Source organism: Ruditapes philippinarum, unplaced genomic scaffold, assembly GCF_026571515.1.
Source record: "Ruditapes philippinarum isolate M1 unplaced genomic scaffold, ASM2657151v2 ctg445_1_1_1_1, whole genome shotgun sequence".
NCBI classification, from domain to species: domain Eukaryota; kingdom Metazoa; phylum Mollusca; class Bivalvia; order Venerida; family Veneridae; genus Ruditapes; species Ruditapes philippinarum.
In genome coordinates this window covers 2,936-22,137 of record NW_026856225.1, presented here as the reverse complement: position 1 = coordinate 22,137, position 19,202 = coordinate 2,936, and the positions used below count along the sequence as shown (strand labels likewise).

Sequence of the window (19,202 nt, the reverse complement as noted above, 5' to 3'; positions counted from 1 at the left end):
CGGAAATATGTCTATCCAAACGATTAAGAAGGTTAAAGATAATTATTGAAATATCCTGTCATAGACAGCTGTGTTACACATATGTTTTTATCGTGTGTTTTTTTCAAATACAACGGAAAATTCCCCCTCCGAATTTGATTTTAATTTTATTCTTTTTTTATTTCTTTATATTTCTTTCATTATTTCTTTCATTATTTTTTCATTATTTATTTATTTATTTTTGTTAAATGTATTTCAGATCTAATCCGTAAACATTACGACATTGAAGATTTATATTACCATTTATACGATTTAATTGAAAAATACTTTTCTTTTTTAATATTTTATTTCAGACATTGAAACAATATAATGCATATTGTTCTTTAATAACTAAATACAATCATTTAAAAAAAATCATTAACCTTATCTGTTTTGATCAATTATTAGTTAGATCGCGTTATAAGACACTGGCGAGAATTATTTATTTCGGAGCATGAAGTTTATAATATTTCGTTAATTGCGTATCCGTCTATTTCTCAATATTTCTCTTGATATGTTTTGATTTTGCGCTGTACTCTCTACGCTGATCTAAAAATCTCCATCAGTAACAACCTGCTACGTTGCCATCATCTTTTATTTGTTATCGTCTGTTTTGTTATTATTGGATTTAATCGTTACTGAAGTGTATTTTACGCAATATGATTATAATGATGAATGAACGCTGTTTTACTGATCTCTGGAATTATCTGAAATCACTTTTTCATTTTTCAAACAACAATTCGGATGTGAAAATGCATTTGGTACATTTGAAATAACCTCGTCGTCAGGTCGGGTTTAGCCATGTCAAACGGCGGTATTCTATATATAGAACTTTTATAGCAGCAAAAATGATGATTTGCCATAATTACTCAATTACGAGCCAGATCGGCCATTAATCATAGGACAGATAAACGGCTATTACTGATTTTTTCCCCCTGTAAAGCCATGCAAACAATATCTGCAACACGCAATGGCGTTCCGCCACCCCCGCAAACAGCTCGGCTGATATCGGCTACCAATAAAATTGATCGGCGTAAGTGAACGGAAATTTCATGATCCATTCAATTTCAAATGACTTGTGCGACTCGGCGACCATGCAACCACTTCTTAGTAAATGTAAATTAAAAGAATTATGAATTTTAGTGTCAGGTATTCACCGAATTACATTTATTTGTGCTGGTTATTAAACAATGGAACTACGTGACCATATTTTGATAGTTGTATGTATTCTTGTACCAACAATTTACTGCGGAAAACTTAAAGGTAGAACACTTTTTACTTTGTACTTAAAATATTTTTTAATAATTTCCTGTAAAGATTTGTAATTATATTGTATTTATTTATCAACAACTGCAATTTTTAAATGTTAGTTTAATATTGAGCTCAAATATAAAGATAGATTAGCCATCTTAAAATATGTTTCATTTAGAACGTCGTTTTTAAAATGCAAAAATAATTGTGAATATAATTGTTACCGTTATGCTTAGTTCTTTTTTGACGTTTCATTAAATTATTTTAAAGAAGCTTTTTAAAATGTTATTTTCTTCATACCTTTCCATAAAATTATATTTTTATATCTTCTTTCCATCTGACACGTTTTTTTATTTAAATTAAGGCAAACGGAATATCAGAACAGCTGTCAAATGCCTTATGTAACTCTTATTACGGAATGTAAACATTAAAAACAATTCCTAAACTGTTTAGTCTTACTACTTTATAATAGATAGTTTATTTCTATAAGACGTGTACAAAATGCACATGGTTACAAAATACAAACATTCAGATAAAATTATGCTTAAACATTCATTTTGTTTGACATTTAAACATTTCCCCAACTTAATATCCAGGTTTGCTTTTCTTATCTCATTTGTGTGTTGCCCATCCTATCGTCTAGGACAAGAACAATTTGTTATCAGATAACAAACCATGCATTAATCCGGAATAACTGAATTACCGATCTAACACTTAGTTTTTATGTATAAAGCATATTTTCTGTAGTACTTTAATATGGTTTATAAATCAATGCCGTATCGTTTATAGAGTTAATTAGCAAATAATGATAGATATAAATTCACCTCTATGAGCACAAAGAAATTGTTTGATAAATAGATATAGTTTTGTTAAACAAAAACCAAAGCATAGAGAACTTTCTAACGTTGTTACCATAACATAAAAAATTGGACCGATGCAGAATTATTGCCATCGTTATGAGCTGTTTTACGTCATTTTGATCAGATAAATGTTTGATAAAATGAACAGTTTCGAAGATGTTTTTTTTCCTGAAACATATATAAACTGTTATTTATCTAGGTTTTACAAACATGGTACATATATTGTTCAGGACAATATTGTGCAATGTGCAAAACAAGACAATCCACAGTTGTTATAATTTACGAATTAATTAATTGCTAGAAGCTTAAGCATTATGTGAGGGTTTTGTTTTCATACAGAAAAAGTTGCAGCATTCTGGATCATTATTATTAAACAATTAACGACATAAAATAATGTATGAGTGACTTATATGTGAAGTATAATTGAAATGTTCGATTCACAAAGCAAATGATAATTATCTCTAGTAAGTGACAATAATTCATATCGTATTTTTCTAACAGTAGAAACTACCATTATCACTTACTATATGTCTCATTAACATCTCATCTTCTTAAACATTTAGTATGAATATTGTACAAATGCTCACTCATAAGTATTTAGGGAATGTAATTTATTTTGAAAAACCAGTGTTCTTCTATTTTGTTCAAAAATTACTTAAATTGTGAAAGACAAAAAAGGCATTTAAAATCATTTTGTCGAAGTTATATAGATAAGTTGTAATATCAAATTTTGAAGTACATCTCTTTAAGGGAATAGCTGTAAATATATTTTTTCTAAAACTCACGTAAAACAATATTTTTAATATAATTAATAAATGTATTCATTTTCAATAAAACGATTAGTTTTTTAGGATTTAAGCATGACTTTTGCTTCGTTCATGAATGTTCAAAATTGTTCCAACTTGTTACAATCAGTCGTATATCTTAAGAATGATTATAAAATAGTTCTCTATATCATGTAAACGTTTTTCAATCGTATTTCAGAAAGTGGATATAAATAATATGCAAATAATGCATAGTTCTCAAATCATTTAAACAAAGAAAAGAAGCAGTTTTATATGAAATTACACTTTATTTTTTTAATTAGTCATTATAATTTGCTAAGGTGTCATAAAAAGTCTCTTACATTCCTGGGAATATATATATATAAATAAGGCTTAGTTATCAGTGGCTAAACAATGTTTGAATTTTATATCGGGTAACAATCTTTATGACATACTTTCTATGTATCAATAATGTCATTACAGTTTTGAAATGCAACTTTTATCCATTAATTCAAACATTTAAAAAAATATTTCTCGTTTTTTTTTCAAGAGATATTATTTCTTTTTTTCCATTAAAAAGACCATAAGGTGTATTACCAAATTATGTAAATAAAGTCTGATCTTTAGCATTTATCTTATTTATAAATTAATTGTTGATTACTTAAAAGTCTAACAAAAGCTCACTGAGAGCAATTCTATCCTGCATGGTAAGTTTATACCACACATTTTGTTTTGTCTTATAAAATCGAAAATTAGCTGCTTTGATTAAGATTTTTGCACAAATCTTCAATTGAAATTAGATCTTTTTTGTCCCTTTTCTCGAAAAATTAACTAATACAACTCAAGTTTGTTATCTGAGTCTTTGTAATCAACAAACGCGTGCGCACGAACTTTTTAAAATATAAAAATCTTTTTTTACAAGCTTTTTACCAAATATAACAAAACAACGAGAATAACCTTTACTAAAGTCATGTCAAAATAAAAATGATAATAATAATGAAATATAGAAAAATACAAATCAAATAAGATAAATGAATAAAAAATTGAAGGTTATCTTATCATAAGTAAAAAAATGTGTCCATAATACTTTGAGCGAGATATTTGATGCACATGTGGAATGTACGGTTTTATTAAGTACATATGTAATATCAAGTGTGTCATTTAAGAAAGTTTACATGAAGATTAGTGAATCGAGCTATTGCACTGTTTACGTATTTTCCCGTTTGTGAGATTTCTTGGTATCTTCTTTAAATCTGACACATACATCAGTCATAGACTACATATTACACCCCTCAGTTTTAGAGCCTCTTATATAACATATATCAAACTGTTTATCTGTTGAAACATGGTGTAAACATTCAAAGAAAATATCAAAATATGTTAAAGTGCAACGGTTACTCCCGTCTGTAAAGAATGTTTTTTAATGGGCTTGGCCTGTTTATTGAAGCTGATTGATACCTCACCATATTGAATGGGTCGAGTTCACACTGTAATACGGTAAACTGTGAACTAAATTCATTACATGTGTATCACTTTTTTCAAAAGAATATTTCATTAAATATTATGAAATCATTATTGTTATTTCTACAATATTGAAAAATATTTATATTTATCAATATGTTAAAAACTCCAGTTGTGAAGCTAACCATTTAGGAACATAAAAGTGACTGTTATAGAAGGTTAACAAAATAATATAATTTAATATTCATCAGTTTATATCTTTTTTATTAATGTGAATTTAAAAATTATTTATTTTCACCTTAAATGAAATCAATTAAATCTATCTACATATTCAAAAATGTAACAATACATATTTATTAATGTCCAACAAGTGTAGATGCTAATTACGCTCTTTTGACAAGTGCAAAAAACATTTTGTAATTAAAATTTCTAGAGGAGATTTTGCGTACACTAACAAGAGATGTAAACATTAATGCGAAATATCAACACTTGAAGGTGTTCCCAGTAATAAATTGCAGCTTGATGATATTAATTTGAAATGTATCAGAGGATCAGCCGAATCCTAAAATAAACATAACACATTGGAGTACTTCCCTAATCTGTCATAAACAGATTTGTTCCCGCTCTTGATATTCTATTTTTGTATCTCGTGTTTCTTTAACCTTTTCGAATGCTTATCGTGATCAAACAAGAAAGAAATAGCCTAGATCTACATAATAATATTCCAAGTTGAGACAGACTTTCTGGTCGATGTCTTTAAGCGTAGCCAGCAGTTGTATTTTGTGACCATAAGTTAATATTTCTTTGTAAATTTCTATTGTGGAAAACTGACAATTTTTTTTAATACCAAATTTATAATACTTCTTTGTAAACTCAATTGTGCTTTTTATATATTAACGAGTATCGATATCTGCATGAAATCTATACATAAACTAGAATGAAACCATGATAAAAATATAAAACATTTATAAAAAAAACAACAAAACACAGTTAAGTGGAATTTGATGAAAATTATTTTTTTTATAATTGCAATTAAATGTTTGTTCTTGTTTATAATCAGTGTAAGACCTGCACGATACCAACACAAAATTAAAATTTTTATTGTGAGAGAATTATTTAAACAACATATACCAATAAAAAAAAAACGAAAAAAAATCACGAAAACATCAACAACGAGCTAAATATACACAAGAGGCTGTTTAAAAAGTTGTCGTGCATAAAAGAATAAAACAAAGAATTGTCAATGATTAAAATTGATGTGAATGACGTTTAGAATATTTCTGTTCATATCTAATAGTTTATGTGACAAAGCATGTTTCCAGGAAACAAGACATGTTTTTCAGTCATTAATTTCAAAGCGACAAGCGACGTCTAGGATAGGATATACATACTAAAGCATAATACATCTCCCAACGTATCTACAATCGTAAACATTCACGAATTCTAATCATCAATCAAGTCCTTCTATAAAAAGAAAAATAGATGGTTCAGTATCTCATCTAGATAAGATGTACTTTCTGTTAAAATATTGTTGGCATTTATATCACTTCTTTTCTAGATGAGATAAATTACCGTTATAGCAACACTATCTGCTTAAATGATTCTGATATGATACTAACTGGAAAAAAAATCAACGTTATAATTAAGGTCAAAGAATAGAAAACCACGTGACAAAATGAATGACAAATATTTTTTACGGCTGACATACAACGATACACAAGTTCTTTTAAGTGAGCTATCTTTGCAAATGAAAAGTTATACTGAAACACGTGAAAGATCTGAAATTAGATAGGTTGGATTAATATTTTCAGTAAAATCAGATTTTTTTACAGAAATATATATAAATAACTGACATAAAATCCCGAAATATGATCAAATTTCAAAATGTTTTATATATTATTATTATGACAGTTTTTAAAATAAAAGAAATGATATATTCACACATGCATATAACTATATACAACAAATGACAAAATAGTTCACATGCTAATAGGAAAAAATGTAAAATATAAGTTGCGTACTGATCGTATGCCTGATAAAATGTCACACCAATAAATCAATGTTATCAAAAGAAATGTATTATCGGCATTCTACTTCATTGAGAAAACCCGGTTCATTCATGTCTCTATCTAGAAAATCGTCTCATATAAATGGAAAACAACTACTTTACTGAAGATAAAGTCTCATTTTATCATTTTGTTCTCATGCAACGAAAACTATTATCTTCCTTTTTTCATTCATGTTTTGAGCGTGCCGCTAAAATGTCTTATAAGCATTACATAGGATTTATATTCTGCTCAATTTATGTTTTATTGGGCTATAAGAGTCCAATAAAATCTAAGCCACATAACGGAAGTAATTTCAAGGAAATTCAAGGTTCTAATTTTAGGTTTTTGATTCTTTTATTGCAGACTTTTATAATCTAATACCATTTTACATCTTTCTTAAACCAAACATGTACTTTATTATACATCAAGCGATACAAAAATAGCAAAATACAGCTTGATAAAGATTGCTTGTTAAATGGTTTCCTTTAATTTGATTTGTAAATTATTAGTTATAGATAAGCTCCGTTCTTGCTCTGAGGTAGTGTCTTCCGTTTTGATTGTGACCCTGATGGGTGCGTTATCAATGGTCTTATGTGGCTTGGTACTGTTGGAGGTTGCGTCTAGTGAATGTCGCTCTGCCTTGTTGATGTAGACGATATTATCTTAATATTTTGCAAAAGAAATGTAAAGCTTATTGTTTTGACTCTCGAGGCATACCATTTAGACTCTTGATTTTTAAAGAATTGCCGTTCACTTTTATATCAAAGCATATAACATCATTGCCACGTATTCTATTATTTTATTAGTTTTTTTTAGTTTTTTAAAGATTTTATAAGAAGTTATATGGCCCTTTATAATTTTTTTTCAATTTTCATAAGCGATATTCTTGGTTTTATTTTTTAGATTTTCTCAAAGTAAACTACTTTGATGATCAATTTTTAGAATCACCTTTTCAAACATATTGGCAGGAAAGAAACACGATGTTAGAGCAAACACAAAATCAAACATCTACAAATAAAGACTTTAAAATACTCAATAAGGTATGTATGCACATTTTTATTTTCTCAATTAAAGACACTTAATGCGTGTTTTATGGGCAAGAGTTTTCTTCAAAATTTTGTTTTTTCTATGGTTGTGTATCCACTTGTGGCTTAACGGTTGAGGCAACATAATAGATGCAATCGTTTATCCCTGCTTGGTCGTAAGAGGCGACTAAATGTATTTGAATTACTGGAGTCTATGCATCTCTTTATAATGGCTGATTTGGAACGCTTCGGTTCGTTGTGTTGTCGCTAGCGACATCACGACAAAGCGCCAAACGGCGCGTTGTCGGACTTTCGTCTTGTCGTCCTGTCGCTAACGATGCAAGCCAAACGGCTCGTTGTCGTGCGGCGTGTTGTCGCGATGTCACATTATCGCTCGGCTGAAATCAAAGGATAAGCGACATCGCGACAACGCTCCGTTTGGCGTTCTTCGCTAGCGACAGGACGACAAAACGACAGTGCCACAACGCGCCGTTTGGCGCGTTTCGCTAGCAATAAGACGGAAAGGCGATATCAATAGGTTGGCTTGTCGCTATCGACAACGCAACGAGCAATGTGTACCAAATCAGCCACAATATTTCTTGGCTCCAGCAGGTCAGATTGTTTCGACCCCTGATGTTGCTTTAGGTTTGTAACACCCGATGTTTCCTGTTTCGGCGCAATATGATCTAAATTGTGTTCGTGAGTCTCAAAAAATCAAACCAATTAAAAGTCATGAACATGAAAATGATCCCTAAGGATTCGTAGACAACACCAAAAAGGGGAACACGTTTTTTTTTATAGTTTAAATGAATGAAAGAACGTCTATCACGCTCCTTAACATCGGTTTATATGTCTGTTATATAATATAATTTATTTTTATTATATTTACATTTTATTAACATTTTATGAAAATATTTTGTGTGAATGATTTACCAATAATGTTTGAACAGAGCAATAATCTTTGTTTAATATATGCAATCTAAATATAAGTAAGTATAAAATATTTTCATTTCAGACAGACAGGCCAGTAAACAGGAGTTCTATACTAGCTTTGCTTCAATTTGCTGTGATACAAAGACACATACAACGTGATATCTTTTCTACCTCGCCTTATTCACCTTCATGTAAGTATTAACTAGACCAAGATGTAACTTATGTTTATTTCATTCATTTTTCAAAATCTTTCAAAGTTGTAAACGCATGTGTAATGAACATCATGTTTTCTATGTTGTTTATGTTACATTAGACTCTTTTTATTATTTTGGCTTGTATAAGAAGGGCGTATCAACACATTCTCTTATTCAACTCGTTTCATTCAAATACACATGAACATACCCATACTTTCAGTAAGGACATTCTTGACTTCACTTAAACTTATATTTGTTTCATGATCACCTTTGTATTCATAAAAAATAATAAATAATATTTTTTTTTTAAATAATAAAAGCACATTAATTTGCGTATGTTAAAACGCACCTAAACTAATAATTGAATATTTAAATATCATAGCAAAATTTCGTTGACTTCTTATCAATTTGACTTTGTTAAAAAATGTAATCTTTTCTTTTTTTATTTAATAGATATAACAGACTCGTCTATAGATGTTGCAAAGAGACACTATATGAAACACACTGATACAACTATTGAACTACTGCTGGTCATTGACAACTCAACATTCCAGAAATTTTTAAGAGAGAGCTTGTTCGACGTTGCTGATGCAAAGAGAAGAATCAAGCAATATTTTAGCATACTTATTGCAATAGTGAGTATAGAGTATACATATTTCATTGATATTTCCATGGATATTTCCGTTGTTGTTTTGTCAGGTTCGATATAATGTTATAAGCCCTTTGCAACCCTATATCAACAAAAGAAAAATCTTTGTGATATATGTGTGTGTTAGAAATGTAATATGTTTGGACTGAATGTATTTGTATAAAAATAAAATCATGTTTTTTCCAAATATTGAACGAAATAGTGCTTGATTGAATGTTGAAAATAAATCATGAAATGTTTCATTTATAAATATTGTATTATCTAAATGCCTCTTTACAACATAATTAATAATTGGTCATATTAATGTGTAACAGTTAAGGCTCCCACGTTTACAATTTTTTGTGAACGTTTACACGATTGCTAAGAACCGAAACGATACCGTTTAAACGGTGGTACCTCTTTGTACTATACACACCATGTATTTGAGTCGCCAAATGATGTCTTTCTTTCTATTTTTTATACATGTACAAATAAAGAATGTCCAGGGCTCATCACGATTGAGTCAGCACACATTTTTTGCTTTGTAACCCCACTTTTTACCTAATCTATATTATGTCACAAGCAATTTTGCACCGTAATGCTGTGTGGAGGGTTGTAAACACCTATTTTCAGTTTGTTTACTTTGATAAACCACTAAAATTGATAAAATCCATTATTACAGGCAATGATTAAGAAATTTTGTAAGACAATATGGTCATTTCGATTAAACGGTAAACAAAATCGTAAACGTTTATGAATGAAAATCGAAACGAATCCGTTTAAACGTGTAATCGTGGGGGCCTTAGTAACAGTATACATGTAGATAAACGTTGGTGTACGTGTAGATTTTATTATTTACTTATCATAGTTTAATAACCTGGTAAAAATAATCAGGAAAGAATCGTAAAATATTAACAATACATCATTGTTACACAAAAAATAATGTATTGAATTGATGTTTTCATGTCTAAACATGTTGTTTCTCTAGAATAGGAAATTAAAATTATAAAAATGCTAATTAATATTCTTAATCTAAGATGCTTAATGACATCAGTTGAATTCGTCTTATTTTTCTTGAATTATTGACTCGTATTAATGTTCAAATTAATAACGTTAACATTTTTTAGCAAATGTCATAATATATGAGATACTTTTAAGGTGGCAAATTCAATTAGAAAAAGTATTAAAAATAAATATATTAAGGGAGGCAATTATCAGCATAGAAATGAATAATTGAAGCCAACCGTTAAAAATGATAACAGGTTACCAATAACATTTTAATAAAATAGGCATGTAAGTCAATCACAAGGTTGAGAATAAATCTAATATTGGACAATCGTTAAGTTTATATTATTTTTTTATTTTTAAGATAAATCGTATAAGACAGAACCTAATCTGCACTTTCTTCTATCGTATTAATCATATTTGCAACAGTATGTTCAAGTTTCACTCCTATCGTACCAGACATAAACTGCTTTTAAATAAATTAATAAATCTGATGAAATTATAATATATGTATCATGAAAAAGACAAAACGGTTGCTTTGCAGACTTTAAAACCGAGCCTGCAACAGTTTCAATTTTGTCCTTTTGTGCCTTCCTTGGGGATTCTTTATTTCTCTCTATTTTAAGGTCTCTTAAAGAAACACAGTCTTAGTAAACTTTAAAATGTATGAGTAGTATACTTGTTTTTGGTCTGTTGAATTAGATTTTACGGCAAATCGACTGATTTAAAAAGTCTTTACAGAAATACGTTATAGCTATATGACAATGAAAACAACAACAACAAAAAACAACATTGTTTTATATTGTAAGATATTTAGTTAGGTTTCTGTTTACCTAGCCATTCGATGAAATACATCGTCAAAACAAGCACTTCTTCCTTTCGATAAAAAACTAGATTTTATTTAAACTGTTTGAAACGGTATTATGCTGATGTATACCTGTCTTATACGTACTGAATAGTATGGTGGCTGATTTCGTACGCTTTTATGCGTCGCGTTGGCGCTAGCAACAACACGACAAAGCGCCAAACAGCGCCTTGTTGCGCTGTCGTCTTGTCGTCCTGTCTCTATCGCGGCACGTAAAACGGCGCGTTGTCGCCCTGTCGCTTGAACCGAGCGACAATGTGACATTGCGACAACACGCCGCATGACAACGCGCCGTTTTGCGTGCCGCGCTAGAGACAGGACGACAAGACGACAACGCGCCGTTTGGCGCTTTTTCGTGTTGTCGCTAGCGACAGGACGACAAGACGAAAGTCCGCTTGGCGCTTTTTCGTGTTGTCGCTAGCGCCAACTAGACGCAAAAAAGCGTACCAAATCAGCCACCATAGAATGGTCCTGAAACGTAGAGATTATCAAAAAATGTTTAACAAAATATATGCATATTTATATTATATGTCAAAATGTGGAAAAAAAAGATATAGACTATAATAAATGTAATAATTACAAATTGATGTGTTAATTTCCAGGTAAACCAGAGATTCGAGACGATAAGTGACAAAACTTTCTCGATACATGTACAAATATGTGATATTTATATTGCTGAGGTAAGACAGACACTTAAATTCGTATTGAGCTTTTTAAACCCATTTGAACCTCATTAATATCATTGCATAATTTGAAAATGTGTTTTATACATAATAATCAAAATTCATTAAAGATATTTGTGATTGGTATGAATTGTAAAATATAATTTAAAGTTAGAACAGATCCTGGAAAAGCTGGTAAGATCGCTGACTTCTGATTTGATATTTACTCATCTAACCTCGTTCTTTTGTAAGTTCGTTTCATAATCAAGGTATAGGCACATGTCGGCAGCGGCGCAAATGCATTAGTTGTCGATAAAAACTCTGTGACTTTAAATCTAGCATAGAAATAATTATTAGAACAAAAACGTTAATGACATAAGCAAAGAAAAAAAGAAGTTTAAAGAGCTTATTCCCAATATTCATTATAAGATAATACAAAATATACTAAGATATAAGGCTATAAGATTTTGTAAGCAAAGCTAATTAATAATGAATTAAAATATTTATTTTATAAAAACATGAAATAGAGCCAAGTATTTTATAATTCTTCAATGCGTCAGCACTTATACATATTTTTTTACAATGTCGCAAAGTCGGCACTTACTTACTAAACGTTTTCTTTTACCTAAGTGATACTTGCACTTGATATTTATATTTAGTTTAGTAACTATATGAAATAGTCTACACGCTTTTTATTGTGGAAAAAAATGCAATGATTTTATCTATATGGTATTATAAACAACGTATTGAAGTATCTGTTTATTACTACAGTCTTTAAATTGTTAATTTTCAGACAAAACGTGATGTAGTTTGGTTAGAATATATAGCAAGATGGTCATCTTACAATGGTAATAGCATTGTTAGTGCAAGCCGAGCTTTAAAACGGTTCCAGAAATGGCTTAGTAGAAAAACATTTCTACCCAAGTACGATCATGCAATTTTATTTACAAGGTAAAATACAGATTTTAATAATTATCATGTTGGTATTATGTCAAAGTTGATAAATTTATATTTGTTCGATTCCATCAACAAGTTAAGTAAACAATAAATGCTAATGACAACATCTATATTTGGATAATGACATTTTTATTTATAAACAACAGTAGCATGACGTTCATGCAAATTATCATAATTTCTTGGGAATTAATTAAAGATCTTGATAAACAGCAAAGACATATACCAGAGTATCACATTTTCTTTTAATGAAATGGAACAGATAATACAATACTATAATATTCTGTCTTCATATAATACAGAACATTGTATCACTATTTTTGTCAGAAAAATATCTTAACTAGCAATCATGTACACAGTAAAACTGCTTACATATGATGCTTTAATCATAGAGTATTTTCGTTTTGAACTATGCCTTTATTACATGTAATTCAAATACGAATCGCAAACGTAAAAAGCCGTCCTACATCGCAGAATGTAGTAGCAACTATTTCGAGCCATTCAAGGAGTTAGAACTTACTTACTAAAAAGAAATGAATATGACCTGTAAGTGAATTATGATCATTCAAGCCAGGCCAAATAAATGAATGAGGATTGGTGCTTCTCTCATGTTATGTATAATTGCTTCAATTGTTCCATCATTATCATTAGAAACATGCACTGCAACCTGTTCATGCTCGTCTAAATAAAGATGTTCTTTTGAATAAAGTTTTTCCACTTTTTATTTCAGCTATATACTAAAAAGAAGGCTAAAAAAGGTTGATGGTGAGTTAAATGTTTGTTTCTTTTAGATATTAAAACATCCTATTTGCTACAAATATCAGCATTGCTTTTTTGACATTTACTGCTAAATAATAAAGTAACTGATTTGTTTTTTCTCATCCTTAGATAAAAACAATTGATTTTAAAAGAATATAAACTTACACGTCAACACAATTAATGTGTACGTTTTCGTTTGTATTGTATGTATAAGCAAAAAAAAAGTATCTTTTTTATGCTCAAAGGTCTTGCCTATGTTGGAACAATGTGTAATACCTCAGAAGGTAAATCAGCGTCCATAGTACAAGATGTTGGCGATTTTAAGTCTGCAGGCGTGATAACTCATGAACTTGGTCACAGGTATGTCATGTTCTAAAGCACAAACTTATGTATAAGATATGATATTATATAAATGCGTATCAGAATTAAAAGACATAATACCATACGCCATTTCAATGCCGTATATCAGTATCGGTATATAATCTGATAATCAAATTAGACATGATTAATCATTTGATATTAAAGATTGATATCAAAACAGATATATTTAATGATCTTAACAAACATATTTCAATGTTTTAAATGATCATAATAAATAATATTTTTGAATTTTACTAGAAAGCAATTATTTTTAAAACAAATATTTTTCGTTTCCTGTTGTCACACTCTCACACCTCTTATATAGATATTCAGCTTTTTATAAAAAAAAATACTTCATAACCTCCAGCTATTATTGTTGAAATAGTGTTTATAAATATGAAAATTAAAATCAACAAGGAAGGGCGGCATTCACTTTTCTTTTGGCTTTCGTGATTTTTCAGTCAAATATCATAAATACTGAGAATTTAATATTGCTAAAACCGATGTTTGAAATACATTGTTTGTTACAGGTTTGAAATCATGTGTCTTTCATTTGAACTTATTTAGTTATTTTGTCGTCGCCTTTGCAGTAGAGGGCTTTTCATGCTACATAATTGTTTTTAATTTTTGCTTCATAACATTTTGAATATTTTTTTCAGCTTAGGTGCTACTCATGATGGTGAAGGTATCAACCATAAATGTCCAGCTGACAAAAATTATATAATGGCTCCACAAAATTCCCATGAGCAAGATGTTTCCAGAAATGTGTTCTATTTTTCACCTTGTTCAATGCGACAGCTGAAAGAATTTATAATGCAAGATATATTTCTTGTTGTGACATTAGTTTTGTATTTGTCTTGTAAAAATGTAAATCAAATCCATATCCTACAAATGAAATAATCTGATATGGGTGTTTTTGAAACCTTCTTGTACATATTTCAATAAATATAACATTTATTTAATAGACATAGTGTTTTAATAACAGAAGTAAATGATTTTTAAGGATAATTGAATCTTTTATAATTTTTGACATGTTATTTTTAAATATGTTTACTCTTTATATTTTGTTATATGTAATTAAATATAAAATGTGAAATAAATAGTTTACTCTTTATAATGTTTGACATGTAATTTAGTATGAGTACAAACAATATCTTATTTCGAATTCTATTTGTAAACAGGTCTTCTAGGTCTCAATGTTTGTTGAATGTACCAATGGGAACAATAACACATGACTTAGTCAAGACTCCGCCTGGAAAAATATTTGATAAAAACGAACAATGCGCAATGGCTTTTGGCTCATCTTCAATGTTTTGTGAAGTAAGTATTACCTTAAATATTATTTGAATCATCGTGTAAAGGACGGTTTGAGTTTTATTTTAAACATCATTTTATTTTAATCTAACATATGCACGCTATAAAGCATAATTACAATCAAATAGGAAAAAAGATTAAGTGAAAAGCTACACACTTTTTTTAGAAACTCTCCCCTTGGAATGAAACAATTATCATATATGATAACATACATTTATATTTTTAAAAACTGTATCCATGTTGTTCTAAGATGTCATTATTTATCGAAGTAAAAAATTGATCAAAAGGACAACTTAAACATAAGAATATTTATTGTACCTTGAGGGTAACATTATTATAGAAAAGGGAAGATTAAGAGGGTTGTGTTTTGTACTGACATCATGGAATCTTCATATTTGAAATAGATTTCTTAATAAACAAAAAAACTAAATCCAGGAGACCCTGTGTTGAAATAGTCATTACATTATAAGAACACGAGTCCTGGTGCTTAATAAATTGTTGTTTTTTTATACCATCTTTGTTAGAAGTTAGGAATAAAGTATAGATACAATTACAGTCCTTATGTTTCAACAAAAGGCTCAGAGAAAAGTTGCATATATGACCATTGATAAGTAAATAGATATTCAAACTAATTAATATGTTTCTCAGTTAAAAGGTGTTATTACGCGTTATTATTTGTTATGATTGGAATATAGCTTAAAATAATGTAGAGAGGGAAAATCCTGCATTACCACGGTTAATTAAAATTTCCGAATAAGCTGCACCTAAAAGGACTTTCCTATTGTGTTTCCTTATGAGAGAAATTTAATTAAGACAAAATGTGCAGCTATTTTTATCTAAGATGATATTTACACTGGATTTTATTCTTTCTCAAAATAACATAATCAACTAATAAATGCCATTCAATACGTGTTTAAAATCACGTTTAATTACATTTTAAAAGCGTCAAAAACGGTATTTGTGGGGCATTTGAGGATGAAGCTTCAGCTGTCAATCATTTAATTTTATTTAGATTGAATCTGCTCGTTCAGTGATATGTTCTCGCCTCTGGTGTACAAGCGACATGGAAAATAAGTGTCACAGTAATAACCGGTTGATAGCTCTTCCCGGAACACCATGTGGGCAACGGAAAGTACGTCATATATATAGCTTTTTGCATGTCATAAAAACCTTACACAGTTATACACAATTTGATATTTCAATTGTACATTCTTCTCGAAGCCTTTTTTTAGAAAGTTGAATGTTAATCAAAATGGGTAATGTTTTTTTTTCTATCGATTTAGTTTTGATTAATAAACTAATCTTAGCAGCAAAGACACAAGTTGATAAATCCGAAAATCATATCTGCTTTTTGTAACTTTACTTAGTAAATGACATACAGACATAAATATGTGATTTTCTTTGTTTTTTCAACGTTTAGTTTTGCCATCTTGGAGAGTGTGTATCCCCATTCCGACAGTCACTTGCATACAAAATGTATAATAGAACACCTACACTGCGTGATGGTAAGTATTTTAATAAACTCTTGTTGATGTTTGTTTGTTGTAGTTGTTTTTTTTGTTGGTTTTTTTTAATCAAATAAATGACAAACCATAGGAACAATATCATAATGTTTAATGTGTCTTTAACTGTAAAGTAGTTTAATGTCGAGTAATTTTGGAAAAAAAATAAAATATCCTTTTCTTATTTACAGAGTCTTGTCCAGCTGGAGACTTATTTGCCATCTATTGCAGCGTGATTATAAAGGCGTCACCTCGTTTGTGTGAAGAAAGAAAAGGCATGAAAAAATCGTGCTGTAAATCTTGCAGGGATCGGCGAAATTTAGCTTACTCTCTGAGTTGATACAGAAATCACCTATAAGTGGATAACATTTAGCTTAACCTTTAAGCTGATTATATATAACAGAGGGAGTTGATTGGCAATTGACTCGGTGATGATTGATAAAGCACGGTTAAATGGTCATATATATCTGACCTTTAGAAAATACGTGATCTGCGTTTGACAGCTGTTGAATTATATCTGTAAAAATATCGATACCTTTGGCTAAACAACGTTTGACATTTAACTACAGCACAATCAACTGAGGTAGAAATTCAAAATAATTACATTAGGATAAGGCGTTTTTCGACGTCGTATTATCAAAACACTATAGGCATTGCCCTTAATTCAACATGTTATGATTGAAATTAATTTTTTTGCGCCAAAGCTATAAAAAGGTATAAAACGTTACCTTTTTAAACTTTTTACACTTAAAACTATACAATAGGAAATGTTAAACACACGGTGATTGGCATAGTGTCTTCTGTATTAATAATAACTTAAAAAATTACGAACAAGTGTCCATTTCTGCAATAAGTTTCAACATATATGGTGTGTTTATCTGTACAGGTAAATTGATTAGAAATGTAAATTTCAATTTGATAAGGAAACATATTATCAACATCAAATATTGAAATGACTTTTTTAAAAAACAGATAATGAATTCCACTTTTTGTAAAGAAAGATAAAAAAGTTTTAAAGAACAATATAATCTATCTTTCTATAATTGGTATTCTTTGTTTTATATGATACTGTTTTTATTATTCATAAAATAAAAACAACTTAAAATATGTCGTTTGTGACCTTCATATCGCAGTCCAAAAGCTTAAGTGTGACGTAAAAGTACCCAACACTTAACACGATTGCCTCCCCTTTCTATAAGTTCGCCATTTTCATCGGAAAAAAGATAATTCAATTTTAAATCTATCAAGACAAGTTTGCTTCTTTAAAAAGAAGCATGCGAGAGGTCTTTTTGCTGCTGTGGGAGATTTGTTTAATTCGAAAATATTTTTGCATAAAAGACACAATGAATGGTTATAAATTACAATTATTAAACAAAATAGAATTTATTATATACATTGAATACGGTATCATAATAAAAGTTTGTTTTACACTTCATTTTTAAAAAATGTTTTGAAAGAATATATGCCAGAGAAATGGATTTTTTCTTGTCTCTAAAGGGATACTTTTTCTACAAAGGGAATAATTTATGTTACGTCATCAAACTAAATTTAAAATAAATGATATACACATGTATATATATATTAAAAGTAGTATCAAAATAAAAGTTTCTTGTAAAATTCAATAAGCAAATTTTCGGTTAATGTTTTGGTAAGTATATTGAAACATTTCCTCTACATTTTCCAAAACGGGCATAAAGTATTTTAAGTCTCAAATTACATAAAAAAGATGTTTATATCATTTGGAATAAACAGTATATAAAGCTGCATGCCTCCAACCGTGCAATTTATATTTGAGGAAAATCTTGAGTAAACTTTGTGCCATTTGCGCAAAAAAATCTCCGTTGCGTTATTTAGTCGTACCGGTTTAAAAGTTTAAGGAGCAGCAAAATTTCGGTACACGGTTCACTCGGTCATATAATAGTGCATGGTGATATTGTACCTGTAATGTTCACTTTTACTTTTAATCGGAATATGGAATAGTAAAACGCTATTCAGAAAACAATACGGTAATTGATTTATACAATTTAAATGTTTAAAACGGAATGAAACATCCACGTAGCGCTAAGTGACGTAAATGATATTTTCCGATTTTTCTACGTACCGATTTGTTCACTTCGATGTTAATTTTTCGTTTAAGTTAAGTCGTATTTTAAAACGGAGCATGCGCAAAACAATTTTTGTAGACTGCTCCGAATGATTTTACGCTATAAATGAGATTCATTCACTACAATCAGATACGCAAAAATGGATGCCGCCAGCAATCAGTCTGAACACTGTGGAGAGGTCTGATGACATCTCCAATAAAAAGAGCAGGTATTTTAGTGAAGAAAATTCTCCAATGTGTTTATATGTATCACTCACAATAGTATGTACTGGTAATAGCTTCAGGCAGCAAACGCTTATAAGATAAAGTAAAAATCAGTATCAATAAACCTTTTGATATTATTTGGTAATCAAATTGTATTTCCTGCGGAGATGTTGCTCAAGCAGTATATAAATAGTGCTTGCGCAGTGAAAGTGTGCTGGCTGTGCTCTGGTAAATTCAATATAACTTACTGCTGTGATCCGTAGTGAAAACTACCCATACCAAGAGTCAGTC

The 19,202-nt window shown here is 29.7% G+C and overlaps 1 protein-coding gene across 2 annotated transcripts; it reads left to right on the top strand.

The window, feature by feature from the left end:
- Window positions 1-575: 575 nt before the first annotated feature.
- LOC132745853 (metalloprotease mig-17-like) lies at window positions 576-17,708 on the top strand. 2 transcript variants are annotated; one of them, XM_060734850.1, is made up of 13 exons: window positions 576-1,281; window positions 7,345-7,442; window positions 8,443-8,551; window positions 9,008-9,189; window positions 11,655-11,732; window positions 12,508-12,665; window positions 13,399-13,433; window positions 13,673-13,787; window positions 14,447-14,602; window positions 14,969-15,107; window positions 16,114-16,233; window positions 16,522-16,606; window positions 16,795-17,708. In XM_060734850.1, the coding sequence occupies exons 1-13, from the start codon at window positions 1,209-1,211 to the stop codon at window positions 16,941-16,943; spliced, it is 1,497 nt and encodes a 498-aa protein (XP_060590833.1). In that variant the 5' UTR covers window positions 576-1,208; the 3' UTR covers window positions 16,944-17,708. The 2 variants fall into 2 exon arrangements, with proteins under 2 accessions (XP_060590833.1, XP_060590832.1); XM_060734849.1 differs by having other exon boundaries at window positions 7,306-7,442.
- The last annotated feature ends 1,494 nt before the right edge of the window (window positions 17,709-19,202 follow it).